The 26,474-nt window shown below is 42.0% G+C and overlaps 1 protein-coding gene across 4 annotated transcripts in view; it reads right to left on the bottom strand.

The window, feature by feature from the left end:
• Positions 1 to 9,090: 9,090 nt before the first annotated feature.
• DLGAP1 (DLG associated protein 1) overlaps positions 9,091 to 26,474 on the bottom strand; it is a 136,386-nt gene continuing 119,002 nt past the window's right edge. For all 4 annotated transcript variants that reach the window (XM_005153488.4, XM_034067759.1, XM_005153489.3 and 1 more), the window contains 4 exons: positions 24,166 to 24,584; positions 14,454 to 14,545; positions 13,207 to 13,359; positions 9,091 to 10,376 (listed from right to left, as the gene is read on the bottom strand). In XM_005153488.4, coding sequence (XP_005153545.1) covers positions 10,167 to 10,376; positions 13,207 to 13,359; positions 14,454 to 14,545; positions 24,166 to 24,584 — 874 coding nt within the window. In that variant the 3' untranslated portion in view covers positions 9,091 to 10,166. The remainder of the gene's footprint in view (positions 10,377 to 13,206; positions 13,360 to 14,453; positions 14,546 to 24,165; positions 24,585 to 26,474) is intronic.

Here is a 26,474-nt window from a genome sequence, read left to right on the forward strand (position 1 = left end):
TGCAACTTTGCCTTTGAACTCTGAAGGAGTTACAATGGATGGTGGATGGTGGTGGCCCCCAGCAGTACTCTGAGGGACAGTGCAGCTTCTGACTCCCTTGCATAGGTTTTATCCTGACATGAAGAGTAGGTGCAGCCAAGCTGTGTGCTAGTGCTGAAGCAGGCAGTGTGGAAACTGTCGTTTCCTTTCCAAACACCAGCATCTTCAGCAAGGTGCTTGCAGCCACCTTGCACACTTGGTGTCTGGCCAGAAGCCATTCCTTATAGCGTCTGCTCATACTATATACACATGTAATGTTAACTTACCTGATTCCTGCTGTGGGTTTCTCCACAACCACTACCGCATATCCCTGGCTTATCAGTGTGGTGGCTTTAGGAACAGCCTTTTCCATTAAGTAAGTTTACCTGACAACATGTCCCACTTCAGGAACATCAAAACAATGCCTTGCCCTGCTGATGCTGAATCATTACCTGGAAAGATTTTGTGAACCATGAGATTATATTTTATTGTAGTATATTACAGCTGCAAAAAAAGTACTGGATTTTGGGTTTATATCAAAAGACTAATTCTTGGTGAGGATGATAAAGTCTTTAGATCTGGGCCTTTGCCTTCACAGCTCTCTTTGTAAAGTAGTTGCTCTCCTAGTAATGGCAAGAGAAAAGACATGCTCATTTATGATGCTCTAAATCACACAATTCATTTCCAAAGACAAATAGCAAAATCGTAGGAGAGAGCTCTGGTGCAGGCTCCTTCATGAACTGTAAACACTGCAAGACAAACCATCAATATTTGCACAGTGTTCAGCCCAGCCCAGCGCCGATTCTCTAGAGGGAGTGTTAAGAGTCACGCTAATAGGACTGTTAAATCACGCTGAAACCCTTCTTACAATATATACAATCTAACAATAACTGTGCATGTGTGTGCCCAGTACAGTGGGTTGTGACCATGAAGCAGCTGAACCACAAAACCCACGATGAGGCCAAGTGTTGCAATATGGCCTCCCACTCTTCCCCCTGCGTATCACACGTGTTGCAGTTGCTGGGACCCTTTCTTTTGCTGCCAATATTAATCAGAAGCCACTTCTTAGAAGAGGTGATGTGAGAGTAAGTGTGTTATTGTGTGAGCTGTCACCAGATGTGCCAAGGACTGTGGATTGAAAAGGTGTGTATGTGGTGGGGAGGGAGAAGCATTAAAAATACCATTGCCATGTTCCCCTCTGGGCTTGCACAAATGTGACACAGAGAAGAATTAGGCTTTTGCAGTTTCACGTTTCGTTGACCTTTTGGGAGAGGAATAAAAAAATGGATCCAGCTTCAGCTCCCAGTTAAAATGCTGAAAGCCCAGAGCAAATATAATACACTGGCTCCTTAGGTGTGAGAGCAGAGTTTCATGTTGTCTATTGAAAAATCAGAGAGAGAGAGTTCTAAGGTGTAAAGATAATTGAACAAAAACCAGATAAGTTGAAAGCTAAACCTCTGTCCCAGGTGGGTGTCATTATTGGTGTTTCAGTGTAATTATTGGTGTTAAGGAGATTCATTCACCCTGCTCCGGTGGGATTTCTGGCTTGGCATCAGTGCAAGGTAAAGCAAAAAACACTTGGCTCCTATAGCGCAATGTCCTCTTACCATGTGAGTGAGGGACATGCCACAAGGAAAGGTTCCCAAAGAGCAGCATCTCAGCAGACAAACCCTGGCAGTGGTTGTTACAGCTAAGCATATGGCAGGGACACTGTGACAGTGCCCGCATCGCACTCACTTGACACTTGGGAAAGGCCTTGTGCCTTTAGCATTAAGTTCACACGTGCTATTTGACATGAAAACACTTCCAGTCAAAAATCATTTCAGAATATTGTTATATTTGCTCATGCATCTGTCGACAAACAAAATCTGCTTGGATTATACTTCAGTGACAAACTCTGCATGTTTCAACAGGTTTTCTTTGTTTTGGCTTCATATCCTGATTTTATTCCCCACCTTTTATGAAGAAATATTTCAGTTTAAAGAGGACAGCTATAGAGGGTTGTCTGCTTCCTACCTGAGATCTCAGCATTGCCTGGGAGAAGCTGATCAATATGAATCATCACAATGAATGCAGTACTACACACAAGTAGCTTTTTTTTCCCTTTTGTGTACAAGCACAGGGCTATTAAGCAAAGGACAAGAAGCTGTGGAGTACACCACAGTTTGCTAACATATGGCTGGGTTCCCAGGTCCATGTACATTCTTGCAGACAGGCTACAGTTGTCATGATGCTATTGCCGGGAAAGATGTAAACAAAAGGAAACTTCTCATTGCCAGTTAGGTTAGTAATACAAAAGAGTATTTCATAGAGTCTCTCAGACTGATACACGCTATCTGTTTATCAAAGATGTTGTTATATGTAGTCATACATCTTCACTGATGTAAGTCACCTTTTTTTAGTGGTTTAAAAACACAGCAGTATTTACTATGCAGTGACTCAGGGCAGTGAGCAAGGTCATAGGATCCTCTTTCACAGGATCATGGGTTAAAATTCAGGTGTTTCAGGCATAGCTCTTCTGGGTTCACTCAGAGATTGGCAAATGGACATGTTTCTGTTGAAGTTGCTAAAGGTTCGTCTTTATGCCTCCACTAAATGTCACAACTGGCAATTAGCCTGGGGTCAAGTCTCCTTTCTCTCCCAGCACTGCAAATACAAGTGTGTAACCTCACTAAAAATCCATCACTGGAGTTTATGCTGGATTAAAACAGTTGCTAGTGAGATGAAAACAAGACTCACTCTTTCAAACTCATGAAAGCTTATTTCATGGAAGTAACAGCCATGAACTGACCTGGATTACTTTTGGGTTATGTTATTTGTGTCAAGTCCACGCTGTGTTCCTCTAGAGTTGGCATCATTCCTGTAGCCTGCGACAGCTGTGCCCCATGGAAGCCCCAAAGTTGCTCAGGGACTTGCGTCTCTCCTGCTCTCATCTGGGCACCCAGGGGCTCCTTGAGAGCATGAATCTGCGCTGCCACATCTGGGGCTTGCAAATAGGACGGTGGAAATTGTGGTTGTGGTGGCGCTGATACACTGGGAAGGGATGTCAGATATTTAATGAAACATCACTCCAAAATGGGAAGGAACTTTTCCCTTCAGCTGTTGTTGTAGATTGGGACAGCAAATGCTTTGGTCACGGATGAACTTGGTGGTATCCAGGCTCTTCTGCCAAGAGTCTCTCCTTCCTCCTGCTTTTCTCCTTCCCTAGGGCTGCTCATGGCACTCCCTGATTTGGTTCTTGGTACCAAGGCCCGTGCTCTCAGTTTTGGCCTGGTACCACAGCATGGTAAAATGCATTGCAGTTGTGGTACATCATCTGTGAACTGCCTGTTTGATACCAACTTTTTTCCCTTTTGTTGTCAATTATTGAGTGGAGACATGAGGAATGACACATATTTAAGTGCATCAGTTATCTCCATTTCCTTCCCTTTATACCTAAGCTAGCTATGATTTGCCAGAACTACCTAGAAATTGAAAAAGTTTCAGTAGTTATTTTTTTTTTCAGGGGGTAGGAAAGTTTTCTTCCCAAGACTGACAAAGCAACTGGTGAGCAGTGAGTTATTATTACAACCACTTATTAAAAAAAAAAAACAGAAAAAAGAACGTGCTGTAAGATGACAAATAACATAGCCCAACTCATGCAATGCATTACATTTCAGTGCTACATACTTTGTGGAGCATGCACAGCAAAAGCAGCAGCAATCACAGTTCTGGTTCAAGGGCTGCAGCAATCCAGTCTTGAACATAAATTTACAAAGTGATTCCAGATAGCAATTCTGAGCGCCAATAGCCAGTACAATAGGGAAAAATAAGCCATACAAATTTAAGGACATGACTTTGATAATTCTCTACTTAAAAGCCAGGGATAAGTGATAGGCTGGACATTCCCACTGGGGAAATAGGTTAGTTACCTCAGAAGGGGTTACTTTTGCCATTCAACATCTCAGATCCGTAGTCCTGGTTACTATCTGCAGACTAAGATGATTATTTCAGCATATGTTTATTTACACAAGTGACTTATCTTACCTTGGTAAGACATTTCATACCCATAAAACATCCACCACGCTGTGTTCTACTGCTTTTCTTTAACCCCAAACCTTTTGACAGCTTTGAAACATGGCAGAGTGTTGTCGTCAGTGCAGCTCAGCAGCCGGGCAGCAGTTGCCTTCTCTAGGGGCTCTCCAATGCTCCGGTAGTTCTCCTCTTTGAATGGAGCTGGCAAAATCCATAATTGCTTCCATTCCACTTGACTTAAAAATGAGGAAAAGCCCTGCACGCCACCACAGAGATTGCTCAATGCAGAGTTGCTATGATGAAGGCCTCTGCACCAGGAGTCACCCATAATAGGTGGTGGCAATGTCACAGCTCGGTTTGTTTTTTAATATATCTCTTTATTTTCTCCTTTCATGTGTTGTTTTCTTTCCCCCTGGGTGGAGCATAACCAGGAAGGTGATGACTTACCTGCCAGAGCTCAGTAGATTGCAATCTGTAACTGGCAGAGTGTTAACACAATGCCCCAGCAGAGATTTTCTGTCTCTAATTTCTATGATTATGTTATTACCGGATCAGCGAAGAGAACCATGAAAAACACAATTACCAGGAAGCCCTTTTCCTTTCCTCATCCCTTTGTCTTGCTGCAGATTGGGCGTGTGACTCACAGAGTTGTATTCACTCTCGCTACTGAAAAGGGTGCTACCTGCCAATGGGACCCAAGTGTGGGAAAGCCTGACCGCAGTCTGGAAAAGCCAGTCATGTCATGTTTTGTGACTGACATGCAAACACATCCTGATGAATCAAGTGATAGCAGCTACCTTCTCCTGTCACAACAGCAGCTGAGCAGCAGTGCAGAAGACAGGATGTAAAAACTTCCCCACTATGTACAAAAGCATGGGGAAGGAAAGATGGTTGTAAATGAGCTTGCCATGGCAGGAGAGCAAGTGTTCTTAGGTCACTGGCATAGCATCAGTCTAAAGGGAAAGTGGATGAGTATGTTCCAAGTGTGGGTGCTGGTCCCAGGTTTGCTCAACACAAGCCATCCTGTGCATCACAGGCTGGCAGGGCTGACCCAACCCCATTGGTTGATGCACAGTGGGAAAGGAGAACTTCATGTGCTGACTGCACTCCCAATCATGGATAAACCTAAGACTACAACGACAAATGCCAACAGCAGCAGAGCAGCCAATATTTATATTATTAATTGCTATCAAAAATGTCAACTCAAAGTCAACACCAAATCTCAACAGATCTGATACACAAGTGTGCCCCAAAATGAAGGTCGAAATGTATTATTTGCCTATTGTGTGCTGCAAAAAAAAAAAAAGTCTAGCAGGAGAGAACAGACTTTGGCAAACAAACTGTCAAGAAGCTATGCTTGTGGGGAAGGCATAATTCCAGATTTGATCTGGAAGGGAACACTGAGAATAAATAGGGATAAAGTTTTCCATAAGCATGCATGAAAGAGAGGACTATGAGCCATGTTCAGGATTTCTTCATTCTTCTGCCAGAGAACAGCCTGAAACTTATCTGTTATTTTATGCCCTCTGCTCCATTCTCATTAGGAAAATATACCAGCCACCTCAGAAAGGTTTTTAAATAATAAAATGTACTTTTTTTTCCATCCCTGGTGCCTCAGTTTATCAGTGACCAATGAGAACATAAATTCCCTTAATCTTGGTTGTAAAAAAACCTTTAAGCAGAAGTTTCCCTGCCTACAAATCCCTGGTGCAAATCCTTCTGATCTTCCTGTGCTGAGGGTCAAAACATGGGCAGACAGTATGTGGTGCAGCATTGGCATGCTATTGATATAACTATTAGGCTCTACAGACTGAATCAGAACTTGTTTAAACACTCATATGGCCATGAGCAACATCATCCAGGGTATATTTCTGTGGTATTTAGTGACTGTCTTTATTTCACATACTATGAAAAATCCTGTCAGAAAGCAGGATTCCAAGTAAAGGAAACTATCTCTGCCAGGGATCTCTTTGCCCCCCCATGTTTCATCCATCACTGGAGATCAGCGTGAGATGAAGAGGACCAGTGAGGGGAAAAAGAAACAGGCTGGGGTTTCTTGCTGCTCCTTTTGAAATCACCAATGTAACTCCTGTCATCTTCAGCAGGGTTTGGCCGTGCAGAAGCGGCTTTGAAGATTTTGCTAAGGCTCAAGGCCTTGATCATGGCAATATTTACACCTGTGAGTAACTCTGTGCAGATGAGGACTTCCAGTGGGCACAGTGGGACGCTGTGCATAAGACTTTGCAGGATCGGTCTTAAGCAGTAAGTGCTTAAGAGAAACATTCTGCTTGTCATGCTTTTATCCTTGACCACATCAAATGGAATGCCTTGGCAGTTCTGGGAGAGCGATTTTGCATTGAAAACCCACAGCTCTTACAAGCAGTGCATTAATTATTTTATTAATTTTCTCTTTTTACATTATGGGAAACATTCATCTATTTACATTTTCCTGTCCACACACAAACCAGATAGATAATCCAATGGAAACCCAAATCTTTAAGCCATAAAAACACTCTCCTCTCTCTAAAGGCTTTCACATTTGTGTCTTTTGTTTCAAATCAAAAACATTTTTAAAATCACATTTGGGAATGCAGGTAGGTCAGTGATTTACATTCCAGTTACTTAAAATATGCATTTGACCATTTTCCTTAAAAAAAAAACCAACCAAACAAAAAACCCAATAAATTCACAAAGATACAGTTTAAATTAAAGTGATAGTGCACATAAAAGCATTAAGGGAACACCAATAAATAAACTGAAATATATTACAAATAAATTATTTCTATTTACCTTTTCAAATATTAAAAATCTTTAATCCATTTCTTCATCTTTCTTTACAAAAAGATTATGAGAATTTTATGGAAACATCTGCAAAAAATATAATAAATACTTTTTTTTTCTTTTTAAACTTTTGAAGCAGGAGACAAAAACAACCTTTTCTAAAATTTCCCCCAAGAAAAAAAAAGCAATAGTTTAGTCCCAAAGTGAAACAGAATATAGGCATTTTTAATATACACTGGGCAGGTTAGACTAAAAACAAATAGTTACAAATTATACTAAAACAGATGATAGAGCAAATATACTAGCATTGAGTCAGTAAATGAGTCAAGTGGTTAACTAGTGGCATTCTAGGGGCAGAATTATTCTATTTTATACTTTCTGGTCTTGGCTCTATTTTTAATATTTTGCTAAAAAACTAAGCAAACATTATAATAACCTCTCCAGTGCCAAATGAACTAACAGGCATCCTGCTAAGAATAAATTCATTTAAATTAGATATGAAAAATATTCTATGACATACAAATACAGTAATTTGTAATGTACAGGACTAGATAGTCTTTGCTTTTCTGCATTTTTAGGTGGGAACTTGCTGGATATAAATTTCTGTAGCCACTTGTCAACCAAAGTCTTAACTCATCTTTCATGAAACGTTCACAAAACTAAGTTAAGTCTGCAACACAGTTGTGAATGTGGACTCTCACCTGGATACTGCTTTGAATATTTCAGTACAAATGAGTTCCAAATAATTAATACTTCCTATGACTATATATGCTCAAAAGTGGCAGTTGGCACTATTACATACTGCAAACACGGTGATGTTTCATTGCTGCTAAAAGTTAAACGCAGTGTTTCAAAACTAGCAAATACACTGCTATTCAAACACCTAGAGGGTCAAACCATTTGAAGCTCCTGTAACACAAAGCACTCTAGGGTTACACTGGATTTCTGATTACTCTAGTTAAAAGTCATTTATATATTAAATTATTAGCCCTTATCTTGTAAACCACAGCAGTAAATATTTGTGCCCTGTTTATAAAGACATAGCTCAGATATCAATGGCTTTGAGAGGTAGCAAATTCTCTAGTGGTTTTAGTATGCTCTCATGAAAATACTTGGTGCCAGAACCTATTACCTCTCTTATTTTCTTGAATAAAATTAAATTAGCACCTGGCTATGATGTTGTAGGAAAAGAAGCTGTCTGCCATGATCTCAATGGATAGTTTCAGCAAGTCCTTAAGTTTTTGATGACAATTTTGAATGCTTTTTAAGTGCAAGCTGCAGAATTACACTACTCCGTGCAGTGGGATTTTTCATGGGTTGGATCATCTGTACAAGTTTAGCAGTTATGGGCACAGACAGTGCTGGCAACCTGTGCCCCTCCATGGGGGCTTTACCCTCTGCCTGTTCCCATCAGGAATGGAAAGCAGCCTGCCTTCCTCTCCCATGTAGCCCTGCCCTGGCAGCTGGGGCAAAAAGCTCACAGGGACCAGTGGAGGGCTCCAGAAAGCATCACCATGGGGCTGCACACAATACCAGGGGCCACACAGTGTTCCTCTGCCCTGGACCAGCCCCATCATCTGAACCAGATCACAGTAATTCTGCTTTCAGCAGCACATGCCAGCTAGGCACACATGTGCACACACACACTCAAACTCACATGCACGCACACAACTTGCTTTCAGCAACATGCCTGACGTAGCTTTCCTAATGTTGGCACAAGAGATCCTGGCAGCGTCATGATCAGCACTACTCCACTGCAGAGGAGCTGGAGGACAAGCTCCTGCCTCAGCCAGGGTGAATGGGGGGAACAGACATGCAGAGGCTGACCTCTCAGGCTCCTCTCCAGCCCTATTGTCTGCCAGTTACCCCCACTATTAATGAGCTACTTGGGATGCATATTTTTTGTGATTGCAAAACAATGGCAGAAGCCATTGGGAGGAAGGCTTGTCGTGAAAAAAATTAAGTTCATATTGATCCCATAACTTGTGAAAAATACTTTATTGTTCTTGTTCAAACGGGTATTTTATACTGCTAAGAGGAGGCTGAGTGAGAAATTTACTCCTAGATATGGACTGTTTCGTGATAAGCGGCCTGAACTGTAGCGTACAAGTGGCTGTGGATAGAGCAAAGCAAGCCTGGTCTGGAAAAGCATCAGAGGCTCCATGTACAGCAATTTGCCTACAGGTGCCCGTGTGTGACTGCGTGACATGTGAGATCAGATGGTCCCACCGAGACTAAGACATCAACAAAACCAAACTTCTTTTTTTCTTTTTTCTTTTTTTTTTTTTTAACCAATATAATCCATACAATACAATACAAGAGGAATTGACAATACAGTACAATTTTAAAAATTCTTAATACTTGGACAAGAAAATCCTTCTTTTATATTAACTCTTCAACTGTCATTGCTTCTTATCTCCTTCCTTTTCACTCTTTTATTGCCTTTCAAAATAGATTATTTCCCTGGAAGATCGAATTTACAATCTTCTGCTGATTGAAATGTTTAAGTAGTGATTGATGAAATAAAAATGAGGCAGTTTGTGCAGCTGTGAGTGTGCAGGTATCTTTCCACAGGAACTTTTCTATCCCTCGCCATCTCACCTGCGGGATATACTTCCACTTTTTCACCTTGCAGAGCTGTGTTTTATTTTCTCCCCCACTTCCCTATGCCCACCCCAGCCCCCTCCCCATATGTGACTCCTTAAATTCAGGTGAGAAGGTGTGATTCGGAGGTTTAAAGTGCGCCATCTGCTTTAAAAAAAACAGTAATAAAAAGAAGGGAATCTGAGTCTTAGTTCCTTTCATCTTGTGTGAGGAAGACGGCAGAGTCCGAAAGGATCACCCTGCATGACTGAAATTTCCAAAGTCCCCTACAGTTTGATATTGCTGTACACTGGGTAACAGACTAGCTTTAGGTCAACTAAAGATCATGAGTAAGTTAAACGGAGCATCTACTGTACAGGTGGTGGGTGTGTGGAAGTCTGAGCGCTGCGTTTATTTGTTTCAAACAGAAACGAAAAAATAGACAGATCGTACTCGTTTACATGAGGCAAAGTGGCAGCATCAGTACATGTGACAAAGCATCGTGATGGCATGGGCGAACCTTCAGAAAGCAAGGGCGATTAGAGGACATCTCTCGGAGGACCGACAACTACGCCACGGCAGTGGAGTTCACTGGGAGCATCGGGGTGGCTGCGTATAGAGAGAGGGGAGGGGGAGAGGAGGGGGCAGAGAGCAAGAGAGAGAGGAGGAGGAGGTACAAATACTTTGTGGTGACCTTGAGCAGGAGCCTAGAGGGGCAGATTATACATGAGGCATGTCTTGCCAGAGAGAGTCCTCCTGGTTGGATCCCTTCATAGCCTGGTCTGGGCTTCGGGGATGTATATCTCAATGCTTTCGGCGCTCTCGGTAGCTGAGTTCTGGCGGACCGATGCAGCGCGCTTGGCAGCCATCAGCCGTTTCCGGGCCTCTTGACGCTGCGAGCTTTCCAGAGAGCGTTCTCGTATGAGTGGCACCTGACCTTTCGATGGCTTCTTTGGCACTGGAGGAGGGACCCTTCTCTCCTGATCAAAGCAGAAGGTTAATGGCATTATACAGCTTCTCAGGGAAAGGTGGGAAAAACTAGGATACGTCAGTAGTTAGAACACACATTTTACCTAAGGTTTGTTAGCTCTTATCTGCCTTTCTGTCTTCAGTGAACTGGCTTTTGTGCTCAAGGTTTCATAAACACAGGGCAAGGGCAAAGGGCTACTTCTCCTTGGGGCCGAGGCCCCCACCGCTAACCACTTAGTGCGGCTCCCCAGGGCAGGGGGGATCCAGGCGTCTCCTCCTGGTGCCAGGGGCTAGAAAGGAGAGCATCAGATGTGGCCTCCCGCCACCAGCACAGTTGTGAGCGGCTGGGGACCGAGCACCACGCTCAGCAGAGGAGCTCTGGAGAGCCCCGACTCCTGAGCCACCCTCTTCTATACGTGCATAACACAACGGGTACTCTTGCAACACGGAGATACCGTGGCTTTGGTGTTCCCAAATGCAGATGGGAACTAGCTGGTGCATCAGAGTAAGTGCTGTTAAGAAACACCATATATTTATGTATGTGTTTTGTAGTGGCTTCATGACTTCTCAAAAATCCCGCACTTTGGGGCTCACTGTGCACGCTCATAAACTCTAGCCTCTTGCTAAATAGGCATGACAAGCTACAGTCAGATAGAAACAGAAAAAAAAACTGCTAGGAAAAGCTTAAGAACCATTAAGAGAACATGCATTAATCATCATGGTGGCAGCTAGCTCCAGATATGCGATCAACAAGGAGGACTTTTATGCGTATCCTGGTGCATGTACACACACACAAAAACCCAACAAAAAACCCCCCTCAGAGAAGGATCTCTCCCAAAAAAGAAAAGTGTATTCAGGTCTGAATTTCAGGCGGCCACAAAGACTTTGTCAAGTTAATTAGATTGTCTTTTAAGTTACATCCCCTTCCAACTGTGAACATGGTTTCTGAGCGAGGGGATTTTATCGCACTACAAAGGTCCCATTCTGCCCTTTCGTTTTCTTTCATGCTGCTCACAGCTTCCATGGCTCGAAATATAAAGGTGCTTAGTTACACTTATTCATACTTCACTTTTTCTCTCCATCCAAGGATTAATCTATGCTGCTTAAAAAGGGACCAGTGGCAAAGGCCAAAGGCAACTGCAAATATCAATTCCATAGGAAGTGTTTTCTTTTTTCTTTTTTTTTAATCCTTTTTAAGATAGATGATCTGTTTCATCTAAAAATCATAGACAAACGCTGTTGAAACAGGAACACAGTGCAATTCGTTAAAATCTTTAACTTCCTACTGTAGGTCCCTTTCTTCATCACTACTTAACTTCCTTTAACCCATTATAGTCTTCTTTTTGTTGGAAACTCTTTGAAGTGTTTATTTTCAGAAGCAAAGAAAAGGCACGTTTGTTTTTTTTTAAGGAAAGCTCTCATTTCTCACTGCAATTGCAAACACTCGGCCTACCCGCTTTATTGTAAAAGCTAATGAAAGACCAGATACCAGCGTTTCTGTGCATGCATGTCTGACGGTTTTAACTTCCTTTTCTTGATAGTAACTTGAAAAAAAAAAAAGAAGATAAGAAAATGACTTGCCTTCAGTACCTTGGGCTAGGAAAACACACTCCCATTCATTCCCCTACAAAACACACTAGGTATGCACAAATGGTGTGAACATGGCACTCCTAAGTTAGGAATGAGTATTTAGTCTTGATTGGAGGAGGAGGGAGAGTGCTACCAGCACTGCCTTTGCAAGCTTTCCTCTGCAAGATTAATGGGGTTTGTTATTATTATGGTTATTTGTCCAAAAGAAAACACCACTTTGGTCATCAGCAGCCAGCTGATCATCAGTTGGGGCAGCCCGGACTCATGTCTGAGCCACTGTACCTGTATGTCATGTTCCCCCTCCTTCTGGTGACCCTACCTGTTGACTGTATTCACTCCTATCAGAGCAGCCACGGTGGAAATTCAGCCAGCAAATTACATACCTATAGGAGCGCGACATTGGACTGTTGATTCCTCTAGGAATGGGTCTGGCTTTTAAGGATTTTTTTGAAACATTTGTGTATTTTGGCTCACCCAAGTGCTGTTTGTCTTGATGCAGATAGTGAGAGGAAAAATAAGGCAATGGTGCCAAATGAGAATGGAAAGTGAAATGTGGCTCACAGTTGGGAGATGGTAGTTTTTCATGGTGACAGAAGACAACTACATTTAAAAAAATAAAAGAAGACCAAAACTCCAGATGATTTTTATGCTACTTTGGGTAAACAACACCACCAGCAAAGTGAACCTGTTTATGAAATCACCCATTAAAAAAAACAAAAACCAAACCAAAATAAATTAAAAAATGAAACAAATGGACAAAAAAAAAGTAGTTCTTTCATGTGACATTTTGGAAGGCATATTTTTGATATTGCTTTGTTTGCAATCTGGTTACCAAAGTCAGTGATGGTTACAGTGATTTCCTACTTTTTTTCAGTAACACAACCTAGAACTCTTGCTATATGCAATAATATGAACCGTAAATGTGATTTATTTAATTTTAAGAATCAATATATAAGGCAGTTCCTTCCAACGATTGATCATCTAATATGATTAAATATAAAGCTTAACAAAGTACCACATTCCCATTATCCGATTCACAAAGACAGATTTGGTTTAAAAATATGCCTGAAACATATTACAGATAATATCCCAGATGATTATTATGTAAACATTGTTAATACAATGAAATTAATTTGATATGAGCTTCATTTCACATTTTAAACGTCAACGCTGTAACACAGAGGCCTATTTAATCTGTCCAGTATTTGTGCAGGGTTTTAAATGAAGCATACAAAATCTACAGTGTTCTACCTTCTTGTCATGAGGATCCATCTGTTTCCAATTATTGGCCTTTAACTGATGAAGTTCATCAAATTTCATACTAATATTTTCTATGGACAACTGCAGCATATCCCAAAACCCTGCTAAATCCTGGGAGGTCGGCCGTGGATGTGCATTAGGATTCTGTGCAATAGAAGAAAGAAAAACACATTGGCTTTAGTACGCCTTAATGTAAAGCATTTGTGTGAATGGTTAGGAATCTCGCTAGCAAAGCAGTTTCAGCAGATCCAAGCAATCACTGAGACACAGAGAGAGAAGCAAAATGGAGCACTACTTACTGCAGGGGTTTTTCAAGGAGTCTGGCTGGGTGTTGAGCTGCTGTGCCCCCACAAATCCCCACTCACTGAAAGCAGTGGTTACCCCCCGTGGACCATGGGGAAAGGGCATGTGGCAGGTCCCCTGTGGCAGGATCTGCCTAGGGATGTTCCTGGGCACAACTGGTTATATCCTAATCCCAGTGAAATGAATCACCAGCCTCATCTTCACTTTCATGAGGAAGGGTTCCCTGCCATGTTCACACTTGTAAAAAGACTGCTACCTCTGCATATGTACAGTTGCTGTGTGTGCAAATAGTGATATATCAATGCGTGAATGCCCTTTCCACATTCTGAGAACCTAAGGTTTAACCAAGAATAACCTCTGGTGGGTGAAAAGCTTGCAAGCAAACATGCAGAAGAATAGTGCTTTAGATACAAGGTGTAAAATGTATTTTTATTTACCAACAGGAATATCATTCTTTGCCCTTTTAACCTTCTGGAAAATTATTTTTCTCTTTTTCACTTATTGGGGTTGTGGAACATGAAGCACCAGTTTTCAATGGTTGACTTTCTTGTATTTCTATCTTGTTTAGTACAGATTACATGGGAAAGCCCCACTCATGAGACTTCTGGTCCACCTTGAAAGAGTTTAAGTTCTTTTACCCAAACATCTCTGAGACTGAACTCAGGGAGCAAGGGACAGGTTCTTACTCTTCTGAAATTGGTAGCAGAGCCTCAGTGTTATTTCACCCAAAGCTTTTTGCTTGTTGCTGTCTTATGACTCGAAAGCCATTGTGAAGCTCATGCTGACACTGCTAAGTTTCACAGAGATACTCCCAAATTCATATCAAGGCCTTTACGAGAAAAACTACCATATTAATCAGAAATTCTGTCTAGCCATTATTGTTCACAGGGTTCGTAAAAGGCACACAACAAGAGTCTAGCAGAAAACTTACATACCAGGTTTTCTTCGCAAAGTTCTCTGAACTGGTAAAATTTCTGGGCCATGAGAAGCTGGGCACTGCCCACTGCAGTTCGAATTTTCCCTAGAACTGAGAGGAGAAGAAATGTAAGTCACGACGCTTTCTCTGTGGCAGGCAACTGAAAGCCTATAACAAGAGAAGAGAAAGCTGCACAGTAGTCATCTCTGGCTTTCAAAAAGTATGTTATCTCTTATTCATGGATTAGAAAGAAGCTGATAAATCTAAAGCCAAATCTGCAGTAGGCAAAAATACTAATCTGCTGCTGCATCTTATTCATTCCTCCCATGAGACCAGCTATAACCAGCAAAGAGCACTTCCATGGCAGTATAAATGTGGTTAACTAAAAGCTTTTGCAGCCTGCATAGAAAGCTCACCAGAAATGATGCCTCTCGTCATCACTGTGACCCAGACTCAGGCTGTGAATACAAGCCAGCTCCCTGCACAAGGACACCTGGCTTTCAATCCCCGTGATGACTTCTATGCTGCATCTACCAGCATTTCTGCCACCTTGCTTAGCAACTCAGAGCCTTGTTTTCAGGTTTAGCTGTGTGTTGTTCAATCAGAGCCCCAGAAAGGGAATGGTGATTTTAATGCACGCCAATGAATCTCAATTGCACCCTCTGAGTATTTTCCAGTGAGCATAATCTTGAGGCAGCTTCTGCCTTTGAATGCAGATACTAAGTCATACTTCAGGGAGCAATTACATCCTGGCCTCTCGTCCTTGCTGGTGACCTGGAAGGAGATGTCAAAGAGTCCTAGCCCAGCTCCAGTGCTGTTTGGGGACTCCTTTGTACAGACAGCTGGGTACTTATGATGTCTTTGGACTGACTGCATGCTGTGAAGGACTGCAGTGAACCAGAAGACAGCCCATAGTGAATGCCTCTGAATAAAACAGGAGCTCACACTGTTTTGATTGCATTCAACCTCACTGAAATGGTGGGGTTTTACTGCTGCAAGGGGTAGTTGGGAATATACTACTAAAAACAAGAGGCAAAACTGGTGCATTCCGAGACCTGTATTTCCCTAGAGCTTTGCTGAGTTCTGGTCCAGGGGGAGTATGTGTGCATGTACATTTGTGTGTATATGTGATAAAAGAAGCAAGCAAAGCAGAAAGAGAGCAGAAAGACAGGCAACTGGTATTAGGACAGTGAATCTAAAGAAGAGAGTGTGATTTTGGGGGCTGCTGCTTGAAAGAAAATTGATGCTGTGAGCAAGAAAGCAGCTACCAGTTTGTTTCAGACTTTCAATGCTCAGGAAAAGGAACCCAACAACTCTCCTATATGCACAGTCTTTAAATAAACAGGTTGGCACTGTGGATGTATCTGGCTCAAGCATTAATTTTCCCTTTTGGCTGAAACAGGTTATTATCCCCCAATTCTCTCGTTAAATATTGACTTAAAAACTAATTTAAATTAGTTGAAAAATTTTAACACTTCATTAATGAAAAATATGAATGGCAGCCACTGTGTCACAATTTTCACTAGCACTTCTATTCATTGGTATTTGCATTGTTCTAGCCCTCAAATAAAAACAGCAACTTTTCCATGACAAATTTACACTTTGGATACATAAGGCAGGTGAAAGAGAAGGAGGAAAATCAAAGAGATGAAGTGGCCTGCTCAAGGTGAGTGACTTGTTAGCAGAGCCTAGAAGGGATATTAGTCTCAGGCTGACATCCTCTGTACCACCCCTTGGGCAGTCGCTTTTTGTGTAAAACCTAACACAACAGTAGCAGAGCTCCCCTGAGAAAATACTGCTAAATATTTTCACTTACCACAATGAAAAATCATTAAACAGATAAATAAAGAAATAAATGCAACTTTGCTTTAGCCCCTTCTGACAACTTTTTTTGGGCCTCAGGGTCCTGTGACAGGCTACAGTGCTTATCCGTGGCTTGTACCCAGAGTGCCACCATACATTCTCACTTGTGTAGCCACACGGTAACAAATATGATGAAGTCTGTGTTCTGCTCCTTCAAGGCATATAGCTTTTCCTTCAGCAGCCTTCAAGCTCACTTGTTAAGGCTGCTGAAGAAAAGGTGGGATGCGGAGTTCATTTATACTTCAGACATAGAAATGGGAAATGGGAGAGGGAGTCTTCACACATTTTCTTTCCAGAAACTATAGGAGAGAGCTCTGTGAAACACACACAGAGCCCAGACTTTCATTTTGTTCCCAGAACTCAACTCAGCACTGCCAGGAAATAGCCGTGAGCTGGAAGATTCACTAAGCAGAATATTTTCAGCATATTGCGCAGGGAGTTTTGCACACAACTGTCATTATTGTTAGCAAGGCTTGCGTGTCTAATTCTATGCGCACAGTGCTGAAAATGGACCCCTTGGTGTGTCTAGTCATTTATGCAACCCAATATGCAAACCACTCAACTGAAAGGACTTTTCAATAGTGGGAGGAGCTACTCCGGGAGCTTTCATGTGGTTCCCATTGTTATGAAAACTGTTCCCACTGAGTGTATTTCGGAACAGCTGCCTCATCTGGAGTTCGGCCACTCTGACGCTTCCCAAGACTTGAGGAGGAGAGAAAAAACAGTCTCAACTTCTTGGGACAAAAATCCAAGACAAGGGGAGCTCTTTCTGGAAACCTGCACCACCCAAACTGGAAATCACATCCCAAGCACGAAGAAATGTAAATACACCTTGTTGGTGATGGATGGGAATGTGCCCCTTTCTTTGAAGGAAGAAGAGCTTAAAATTCAGAGATCTCAGCAGAGGGAAAAGGAAGTCCTTGTCCTTGGCTGCCTAGCGACTGGCTATTTGCCTAAAAACCATCATCCCAGCTGACTGTGGGATGCATGCTGATGCTATTCTCTATTGTTGCCACTTCTGCTGTAGCTGCGGCTGTATCTAGTCAAGTGTCACTGATTCCTTGCCCCTCAAAAGCAAGCGGTCTGTTAATGTGGAACCCGTCAACAACCAACTCTGTCACGGAAGTTAGGGGTGGGGGAAAGACAAAGCATGCAAAAGACTGAAAGGAATCTCTCCAGAAGGCACAAAGCCTTATCAATAGCCTAAATTTTGCTTCCAAACCCACATTGCTTTGGTGTTTCAAGGCAGAGTGCTCGTTTTGCTTACTCAGTCAAAACCTTGGATGTCAGAGAGAAAGGCCAAGGTATAGTAAAAAAACCTAAAAGTGAAAATAGACATACTTTCTTAGGTGAAAAGCCTGTGATGTTTGAAGTACCAAGAAAATAGATGGAATTGCAGAGATAATAGTCAAAACACATCAGAAAAGAATCAGGAGAAAAACATATAAACATTCAAATTGTTGTGTTCAGTTAATAGGATGCAAACAGAATGTATAAAACCAAGCAACAACAAAAAATACCGACCCATCAAGACACAATCATAACGGATTTAAACACCTATATAATGTTATTCATGCCTGCTTTCTATTCCATACAGGGTTATACAGCACACTCAGCGCTGTTGGATCTGAATGCCTTCCAGTAATGCATTAAGCAACATTATTAACATCCATCATATGCTTTGCTGTCACCCCTTCCCCAGGGGGAGAAGTGTGTGTACTGCAGTGTTTTGTTTTTATAGTTTGAATTTTCCTCACCCCCCTCCTTGCTTTGGCCTCTCTTCCTTGCATATCCAGTTCTCTCCTGTGATGACTTTTAAGAAACAGACATGCCTATTCTGGAAAAACTGATTTCATATAGATAGCTTGATATAATTCAGCTACTGTGGAGTGCCTCCTCACTATTACTGTTCTTCACCAGGGGACACAGAATGTTATTCCAAGGTAGACACATACCAGTGGATTTTCTTGTATGACCATCCCGCCAACCCATTCTGCTTTTAAAATGTTCTTAAATATTCATTTAGACTAGTGCTGTTCAAGCAGTAAGTTTTAGCTTCTTGTGGTTCTAAGAACTGCATGGGACCTACTTTGGGATTGTAAAGCTCTGTGTATCTCCCCCCTCCATGTCTTAATGGGAAAAGAAATGAAAAAAAAAACCAGAAAAAAAATTGCAAACACAAGCAAAAATGGTGATACTGTCATCTTGGAAAGAGACTGTGTGTGTGACAAGGATATAAAAATACAAGGAAACAAGGACAAAAATCACCTGCAATGAAAAGTCATCGCGTAGAAGCCATGGAAATTTTGAGAAGCAGCAGCATTATTTAGCCCTAAACACCAACCAATCTCTTTGCATTTCAACTTTGACAGGCTCCAGGGTCTAACAAGTGAGGAAGGAGGCAGTTAAGGACTGTGACTATCAAATGCCCTTCATGTACAGCTGATTGGTAGCAGGGCCCAAGCTAGGGAACAGAAAACCAGCAACTTGCTCATTGCCCCAGGAGCAAGTGGTAGGAACAATAGCCGAAATTACAGGGACACAGCCTGACATTTGCGTTGCAGATGTTGGCTGGGCACAATGCATATGAAGCAATCCTGCCATAGAGCTGTCACAATCCATTTCCAAGCCAGGATGGACCAGCATTTTATCCTATTCATGTTGACAGACCTACGTTTAAATAACGCCAAATATGACAAAAGCCAGGAAATTAAAAGTTAAAACTACTGCTCAGGTCTTAAGCTGGACTGTTAAGGAAAAAAACAGCCAAATGGAGCAAAGTATGAAGGAACAGTCCTTGCTTTGAGTCATATATATACTTATAGGAGTGATCTCATTGAAATTAATATGGCTGCCTGCATGAGTAAATGCTGTTCACTGGGAGTAAAGCAGTTTCCATGTGTTCTCTGACTTCCTTGGCATTTATTACCACACTTCATGTTTTTTTTTTTCCCTAACTAGATTGTTTCCTTGCTTGTGGATTTCTCTTTTTTCCCTTGCTAGCCTTTGGACACTGGCAAGGCTTCTAGCCAAGAGCTGACTTTCCTTGGAGAAACCCTTGTGTACGGAGAAGTCCCTTCTGGGGAGAAAAGAAAACCAGAACAAGAAAAGGATGCCTCGGGCATACGGCCAGAGGAACGTAGCCAGGGGGATTCCAGCAGGACTCTGGCCACATGTCAGTCTGGTGACTGTCCCTTTGCAAGTCTGCATCAGCCGACTGCAGGATGAGGCTGCCTTACTCCTCCAAGCGGCAGGGAGCAGGAAGCTTGGGGAAGCCCTGCAGAGGACTGGCAAATGGTTTTCCTTGCTTGTGGCTGAGAGTGATCTCATGGGTCCCCTTTTCTTTTGCCATGCAGAACTATTACAAAAATTACATATTTTCCTTAACTTTATTCTTTTTTTTGTTTAGCTTTCACTCTAAGTTTTCTTTTGACACAATCAAAACACACTAAACCAGCACAGTGTGCAAGTATTGCATAATTTGCCAGACCTAGCTGAATTTGCAGACTCTGGTCCTGAGCAGTGAGGTTATTGCACATTTGAGGTCAGCCTTTGTTCACAGACTCACCCAGAGGAGTGTAGTATACACACAAGACAGTTATAATGACATGTCTTGTCAGAGCTGTGGTTTTCTGTTTTAGTTTTTACTTGATTGGCCTGACTTATCTTGCCACTAACCCCACATTACACCTGGCTTGCGGTGAATCAGGCCCACTGTTTGCTTCTGATGCTTATCTTCGTATCGAAGCCACATTACAACCCCAGTGAAAGAGAAACATTTCTGAAGCAGGGGGGAAATAAAATCCTCTGGTTCTTCCAGAAGGGTTAATCCTCCATGTGAAACAAAACAACAGCAAAAAATCCAGCAAAAGCCAGGCTGAGGCCATAGGTGTATGTTCCCATGTCTACTGCCACTGGGAAATGAAGTGATTAGAGGCTGTTCACTAATGTCAATGTGATGGCAGCCGGGCCTGTTGCTGCTAATTCTGTGTGTAAATGGTTACTCCAGAGTCCTGAGCCAAAAGTCACCGCCAGTCATGGGGCTCTGACTAGATGAAATTTTGCAAGAGGCAAGAGGTAAGAGAAAACAAAAGAAGGTAAACAACTGATTGCACTTGAGGCCTGATCCAAAGTGTCAATCATTTGTCACAAGGGATTCTAAGAATATTTTAAAATATATATAAATATATATTCATATATCTAAGAATATTTATGAGAGCCCTAGAGTTTGTACCCAATGTCCCGGTAACAGCAAAATACATGGAGACCATATCAAGTATCCTAGCTTAAAGTGTGAGTGGTGTTCACCTGCCTGTTACACACTCCATGGCTCTATCAAAAAATGATTTCAGATAAAACCAGAATATACTATATAATACATAATTCATGGTGGAAAAGGAACCACATTTCTCTATATATTGGCATTTCATCGTGCAGCCACTGAACCACAGCTTGTTTTTATACACAGCAGCAGACTCCATTTCCCAGCTAGAAACATTCAATCCCATCTGGTAGATTCATTCCCAGCTAGATAATACCCAACGTATCTCTGTAACATACAAGCTACTGTCAAACAGCAGCGAGCCGTCTCCCCGAGACAGCTGTTTCGCACAAGGGCCGCATTGTCTGGAGGAAGCATGGATCATTTTTCGCGGAGCACCGGGGGGACGAGCCCTCTGTCAGCTGCCATGGCATCGAGAAAACCTCGCTCATCACACGTCCTCGTTATTTTGTTATCTGGCCAAACACACGCTGGGGATGTCAGGTTGAAAACAAAGGATGTGTTCCCTGCTCTGGTTGTATTTCATTAGGAAAACCAAAGAGAACACACCTCGTCTATGCTTTTCCTCCTTCTCTTCAAAGTTTATAAACATATTAAAACATATATTTTGGGGCAGGATTTGTAACAGCCAGGCTTTTGTTTTGGGCACTGCTGAGTGGGCAGAGCGGCTCTGGCCATATGCTTTTCCTTGGCACCAGGTAGAGCGGGGCGTGCTGAGCAGCAGCAGAAAGCCCCATGCAGCTTCTGCGGGAGGCAGCTGCCACGTGCTGGAGCGGCCAGTGGCATCACACCAAAATCAGTATCTCACTGCTGATCACAAAATCCGGGTGACCCCTTTCCCCTTCCCATTGCCAGTGATACAAAAAGTGCCAGGCAGAAAAATGAAGGGGAAGAATAACCCAAAGGACAGATGCCATGTGTGCTATAAGGAGGCATTTGGAATAGCCTGCTGAACCACTCATTTATCTTCCCTATAACTGACTTTTCCCAACTGCTCAAAAGAAGGGCCCTTTAAAACTATCATATCTCAAAGACACCAAGACACTGACAGAAAATTCTATATGTTTTCTGCAGGTATCAGCCTTGTAAGAATTCACTTCATGTTTTTTTCCCAAAGTGAACAACTACTTTGGTGTACAAATAAAATATTTGTAGTTTTTTTTCCATTATTATCAGCTCATAGAATCAGACTCTCAGAATTGTTTAGTTCCAACCCCCTGCCATGGGCAGGGACACCTTCCACTAGACCAGGTTGCTCCAAGCCCCATCCAACCTGGCCTTGAACACTGCCTGGAATGAGGCAGCCACAGCTTCTCTGGACAGCCTCTCTCAGGATCTCACCACCCTCACCATAGAAAATGTCTTCCTTATGTCCAGTCTAAGTTGTTGTGGAAAAAATAAAGTAAGTGGGCTTTGTTGCTTGGACTTACAAATGTTGTGTGCTTCCTATTATTTGTTATGTGTTCACACTTGTTTTTCAGACTAAAATCTCTTACTTCATGAAGCTTATTTCTTGCATACTAACAACAGAAAGCATTTGTATTCTGATACACGTTTAAAGAGGATTTTTGATGTACTGATGTAAATTAAAAATGAGGTTCAAATATTCTAAAACTTGGGGAATCTGGATTTGCTTTGAGGGCCTATCCTCCTGTATTATTGCCTCAGAAGAAATTGTTAGCCTGTTATACAACAGAAATTTTGTAGTAATAGAAAACCTTAATATACCTTGATGTTATCTCGTACTTTCCATTAAATGTCAATTTCCAGTTGCTTACAACAGTATCTATCTAGATCAAACTTCTCTATGATTATTTCTTTCATTGGGTTGAATGGAGAGTTCCAGCAGAAACAGCTTATGCACTTCTAAGAGTTTTTTAAAAATATTATTTTTTGCCAGTGTTATTTCTTTTTCTCCCATAAATCAAAACCTTCACATCAGAGCAATGCACTCTAAGAGTGAGGAAGCCAGGCAAAAATGCCAGGGGGCCTGCATGGGCAAACAAGGAGCTCCTGGACAAATTCAAACACAAAAAAGAAGCCTACAGAGGGTAGAAGTAAGGAGAGGTATCCTGGGAAGAATACAGAGAAATTGTCAGAGCAGCCAGATTAGGAAAACTAAAGCCCTGGGAGAATTAAATCCAGCCAGGGATGTCAAGGGAAACAGGAAAAGTTTTTGTAGATACACTGGTGATAAAAGGAAGACAGTAAAATGTGGACCCTTCTCTGGAAGGAAATGGGAGACCTGGTTAGCTGAGACATGAAGAAGGCTGAGGTATTCAATGACTTTTTTGATCCGATCTTCACCAGCAAGTGCTCCAGCCACACTGCCCAACGCACAGAAAGCAAAGGTAGGAACTGGGAGAATGAAGAACTGCCTTCTGTAGAGGATAAGGGTCAAGAACATCGAAGGAACCTGAAGATCACAAGTCCGTCGGGCCTGATGAGATACATCCATGGGTCCTGAGGGAAAGGGGGGAATGAAGTGGCTAAGCCACTATCCATCATATTTGAGAAGCTGCGGCAGTCTGGTAAAGTTACCACTGACTGACCTCCATTTTTAAAAAGAGGAAAAAAGTGTGGACTGGGGAACTAAATTCTGGACAGGGAAGCATGTGTTTAGCTTTTCTTCCCTAATTAAATTATAGAATCATAGAATAGTTAGGGTTGGAAAGGACCTTAAGATCATCTAGTTCCAACCCCCCTGCCATGGGCAGGGACACCTCACACTAAACCATATCACCCAAGGCTTCATCCAACCTGGCTTTGAACACTGCCAGGGATGGAGTGTTCACAACGTCCCTGGGCAACCCATTCCAGTGTCTCACCACCCTAACAGTAAAGAATTTCTTCCTTATATCCAATCTAAACCTCCCCTGTTTAAGTTTTAACCCGTTACCCCTTGTCCTGTCACTGCAGTCAACCCCTTCTTCCTAATGAAGCCTTACTATACGTTTCCATTACCTTACAGGTGGGATAATAATTCTGGCAGTGATTACAGCTGAGATGTAGTTTGCATGTGTGTGGTTTTTATCACAGAATATGGAGAGCTTGTTTTACCAGGAAGATCAAAGAGGAATGACAACTGCAAGGGAGATGATGGGAGGCTGGAGAGAAGAAGAGAGGGCGAACAACTTGGAAACACCATTGAAATCTCTTTCAGCTAGGAGAAGCATCTGAATACCCTGCTGCCAATTGCCATCTAAGAAGGCAACTAAAATATGAGTTTAATGAAAAGAAACTAGTGTCTGTTCAATTATATTCTGAGGCTATGAGAAGAGATTTCAAATGAAAGAGTTAAGAAACATTAATACTACAAGATCCCTAACCACGCTCTCCTAATTAGCTGTTGAACTATGCAATCCCAAAAGCTAATACCTCTGTAGTTTCAGCAGTGCTGAACATTTGCATTCCCTGTCAACTTTAATGAGGATTATTATATACATACATATAGTCCTTTTGAGAATCACTTCCATAGCTTCATTAGCTAAATAAGAAAGGGCATGATACAGAATTCACTGGAGTAAATTTGACCTATATTAAATACTTCTTTGTAGTTGCAATATTATTGTACATAGTTACTTACTGTCCTCAGGTAAGTTGTTTTCCCGTTCTTCTCTCTCCATCTGTTGGCACCAGCCCTCCATACGATCTCTCTCTGCCTGTAGTAGCTTCAGAAACCAGTGGCCATCTCGTGGGCACACTGACCTTTGAACAGCTTCCAGATGATCTTCAGTAATAGAGTCAATCCAGGGGTCAGGAGGAGGTAAAATTGATGGATCAAAATCTGTATCAAAGTCATCATCCACTGCACATGCATGGTAATGGTTTCCTGACCCTTGTATGCTAACGGTGGAGGTGCTTGCATCTCGGGAAAATTGTCTTGATATCTGTCCAGAACATGTATTGTCCTCTTGAGGGTCGATTATTTCAAAGTTCTCATGGAAATCCAGGTCTGCTTGCACAGCTGTTGTTACACTATTAGATCGTGTAAACCTGCGAAAGCTTTGGAGACCACAAACATAAAATGTTTAGAAAGCTTTTTCTAGGTAACTAGGTAAGAAAAGACTTTCTGAGATTCTGCCACTCCTCCTAAGACTGGCAGTCATACTGGGGTGCTTTTACTTGAAATATCAGCATAAACTTCTTTTCTCATTGCAAACAAGCCTCTCTTTTCTTCCATGCAGGCTTACTGTTTATTGAAGGAAGTACCCCTAATTATTGTGTGGCTTAACAAAACCAGAGGCTAGCCCAAGAGACAGCTAGTGGTGTCAGTAGCTCAGGATTTTAGGTTAATGATTGATGAAAAGTTAAAGGGGCCTAATTTTAAGAAGTGGCTTATCTTTCAACTTGTAAAACTTACACCCCTTTGAAGTTACACACCCAAACTCACAAGCCACATTCAAAAATCATACATGTGAGACTGATAAGATAGTAATACCAATGAGTCCACTATCTACATAATGCTATACATTCCATTTATAAAGAAGTATTTTTAACCCAGATAAGTATTTTGTATTGCTTCTTCATAATTGCTCTCCATAATTACATACCTGCTAATATCACTGTCATCTCTCACAGTTTCAGTGCCCATTCCCAGTGTTCAGGCGTTTTGTTTTTCACATTCAAACTTGTTTCAAAGCAGTATTCTTTTTTACACCAAAGATTTCATTCTCAGTCACTGCCTGTGTTACCATCATTGGGATGGCTGCCACCCCGAGGGTAGCTTTCTTTCACCTTGCATAGTTTCCCTATGTTAGATCCTTTGAGGGCAGAGAGTATACCTCGAGGGTAAAGGCAAAAGCAGGGGAGAGAGGAAGTTTGGGGCTTTGGGTTTGAGTGGGTTTTCTTTATGTAAACGCACTCCAAATTCTGCAGTCCAATGAATCTGAGGTGAAGAGGCTGATGGGGAAGGAGCAGAGGGAAGTGTAAGGAGTAAGACACATCTCATGCCATTGCATGGGGTGATAGTGAGCAGATACAACAAGCAGTAAATTGTGGAGGGAATGAGTGGAAAATAAGCAGGCAAATAATCACAGAGTCGAGGTAACTAGAAACTGATGCACTGAGGAACACAGGAAAACCAGCAAAGCAGGCATCTGTCTTGCCCCATGATGATAAAGAAGATAGAATTGCAAAGTAATTAACATAAATGTTACTTAGTAATATTTAGGCTTCAGAATTAACAGTTTTCAAACGAACAGGGACAGATTCTCACTCCTTCTTAGTAATCCAGGATGCCTGTGCACACATGCAGCAGGTAGTTCACTTCTAATTCGTTCACTATCTCACATTTACTCTTGAAACCAGTGTTAAGACCTATTTCCCTCTGATATTTTGGCTGTTCTGCCTTTAACAGTTCTATTTTTAGTTTAAGCTCAAGCAGCACAGAAAATGCTGAGGAGACAGTGGAGCTGGATGCTGGGCACCATTTCACTCCATTTATATTCCACCTTCCACTGAAGAGCGATATTAGACAAGTGCAACTAACAGCAAAACTTCATCAACTGTATTTAGCCTGCAGCTGGGGAGGGAGCAGATGGAAGAATGCTGAGGGAGAATTTCATGTCCTGTATACTTGATGCACCTCAGGAGGAGTGCCACTGACTTCAAGAAGGACTGTACTAGGTCATGCTGATAGAGGAAATTAGTGGCTGTTGATCTGGGGCTTTGAAAGGAGCAGAGCAAAGCAAACCAGGAGTTAAGAAGGGTTATCCAATTAAAAAAGAAAAGGCCAATTCCTCCACAGAAGAAAGCTTAAATTAACTTTTCAGTCACATCAATCCCTAGAAAATGTTAATAATAGATTGTATGCATATTTTTTTTTATAATGGCCTAGAATGCAAACATTTTCAGTGGCGTCTGCTGCTTGCAATTCTTTCGAAACAGGTATTG

Source organism: Melopsittacus undulatus, chromosome 1, assembly GCF_012275295.1.
Source record: "Melopsittacus undulatus isolate bMelUnd1 chromosome 1, bMelUnd1.mat.Z, whole genome shotgun sequence".
Taxonomy (NCBI): domain Eukaryota; kingdom Metazoa; phylum Chordata; class Aves; order Psittaciformes; family Psittaculidae; genus Melopsittacus; species Melopsittacus undulatus.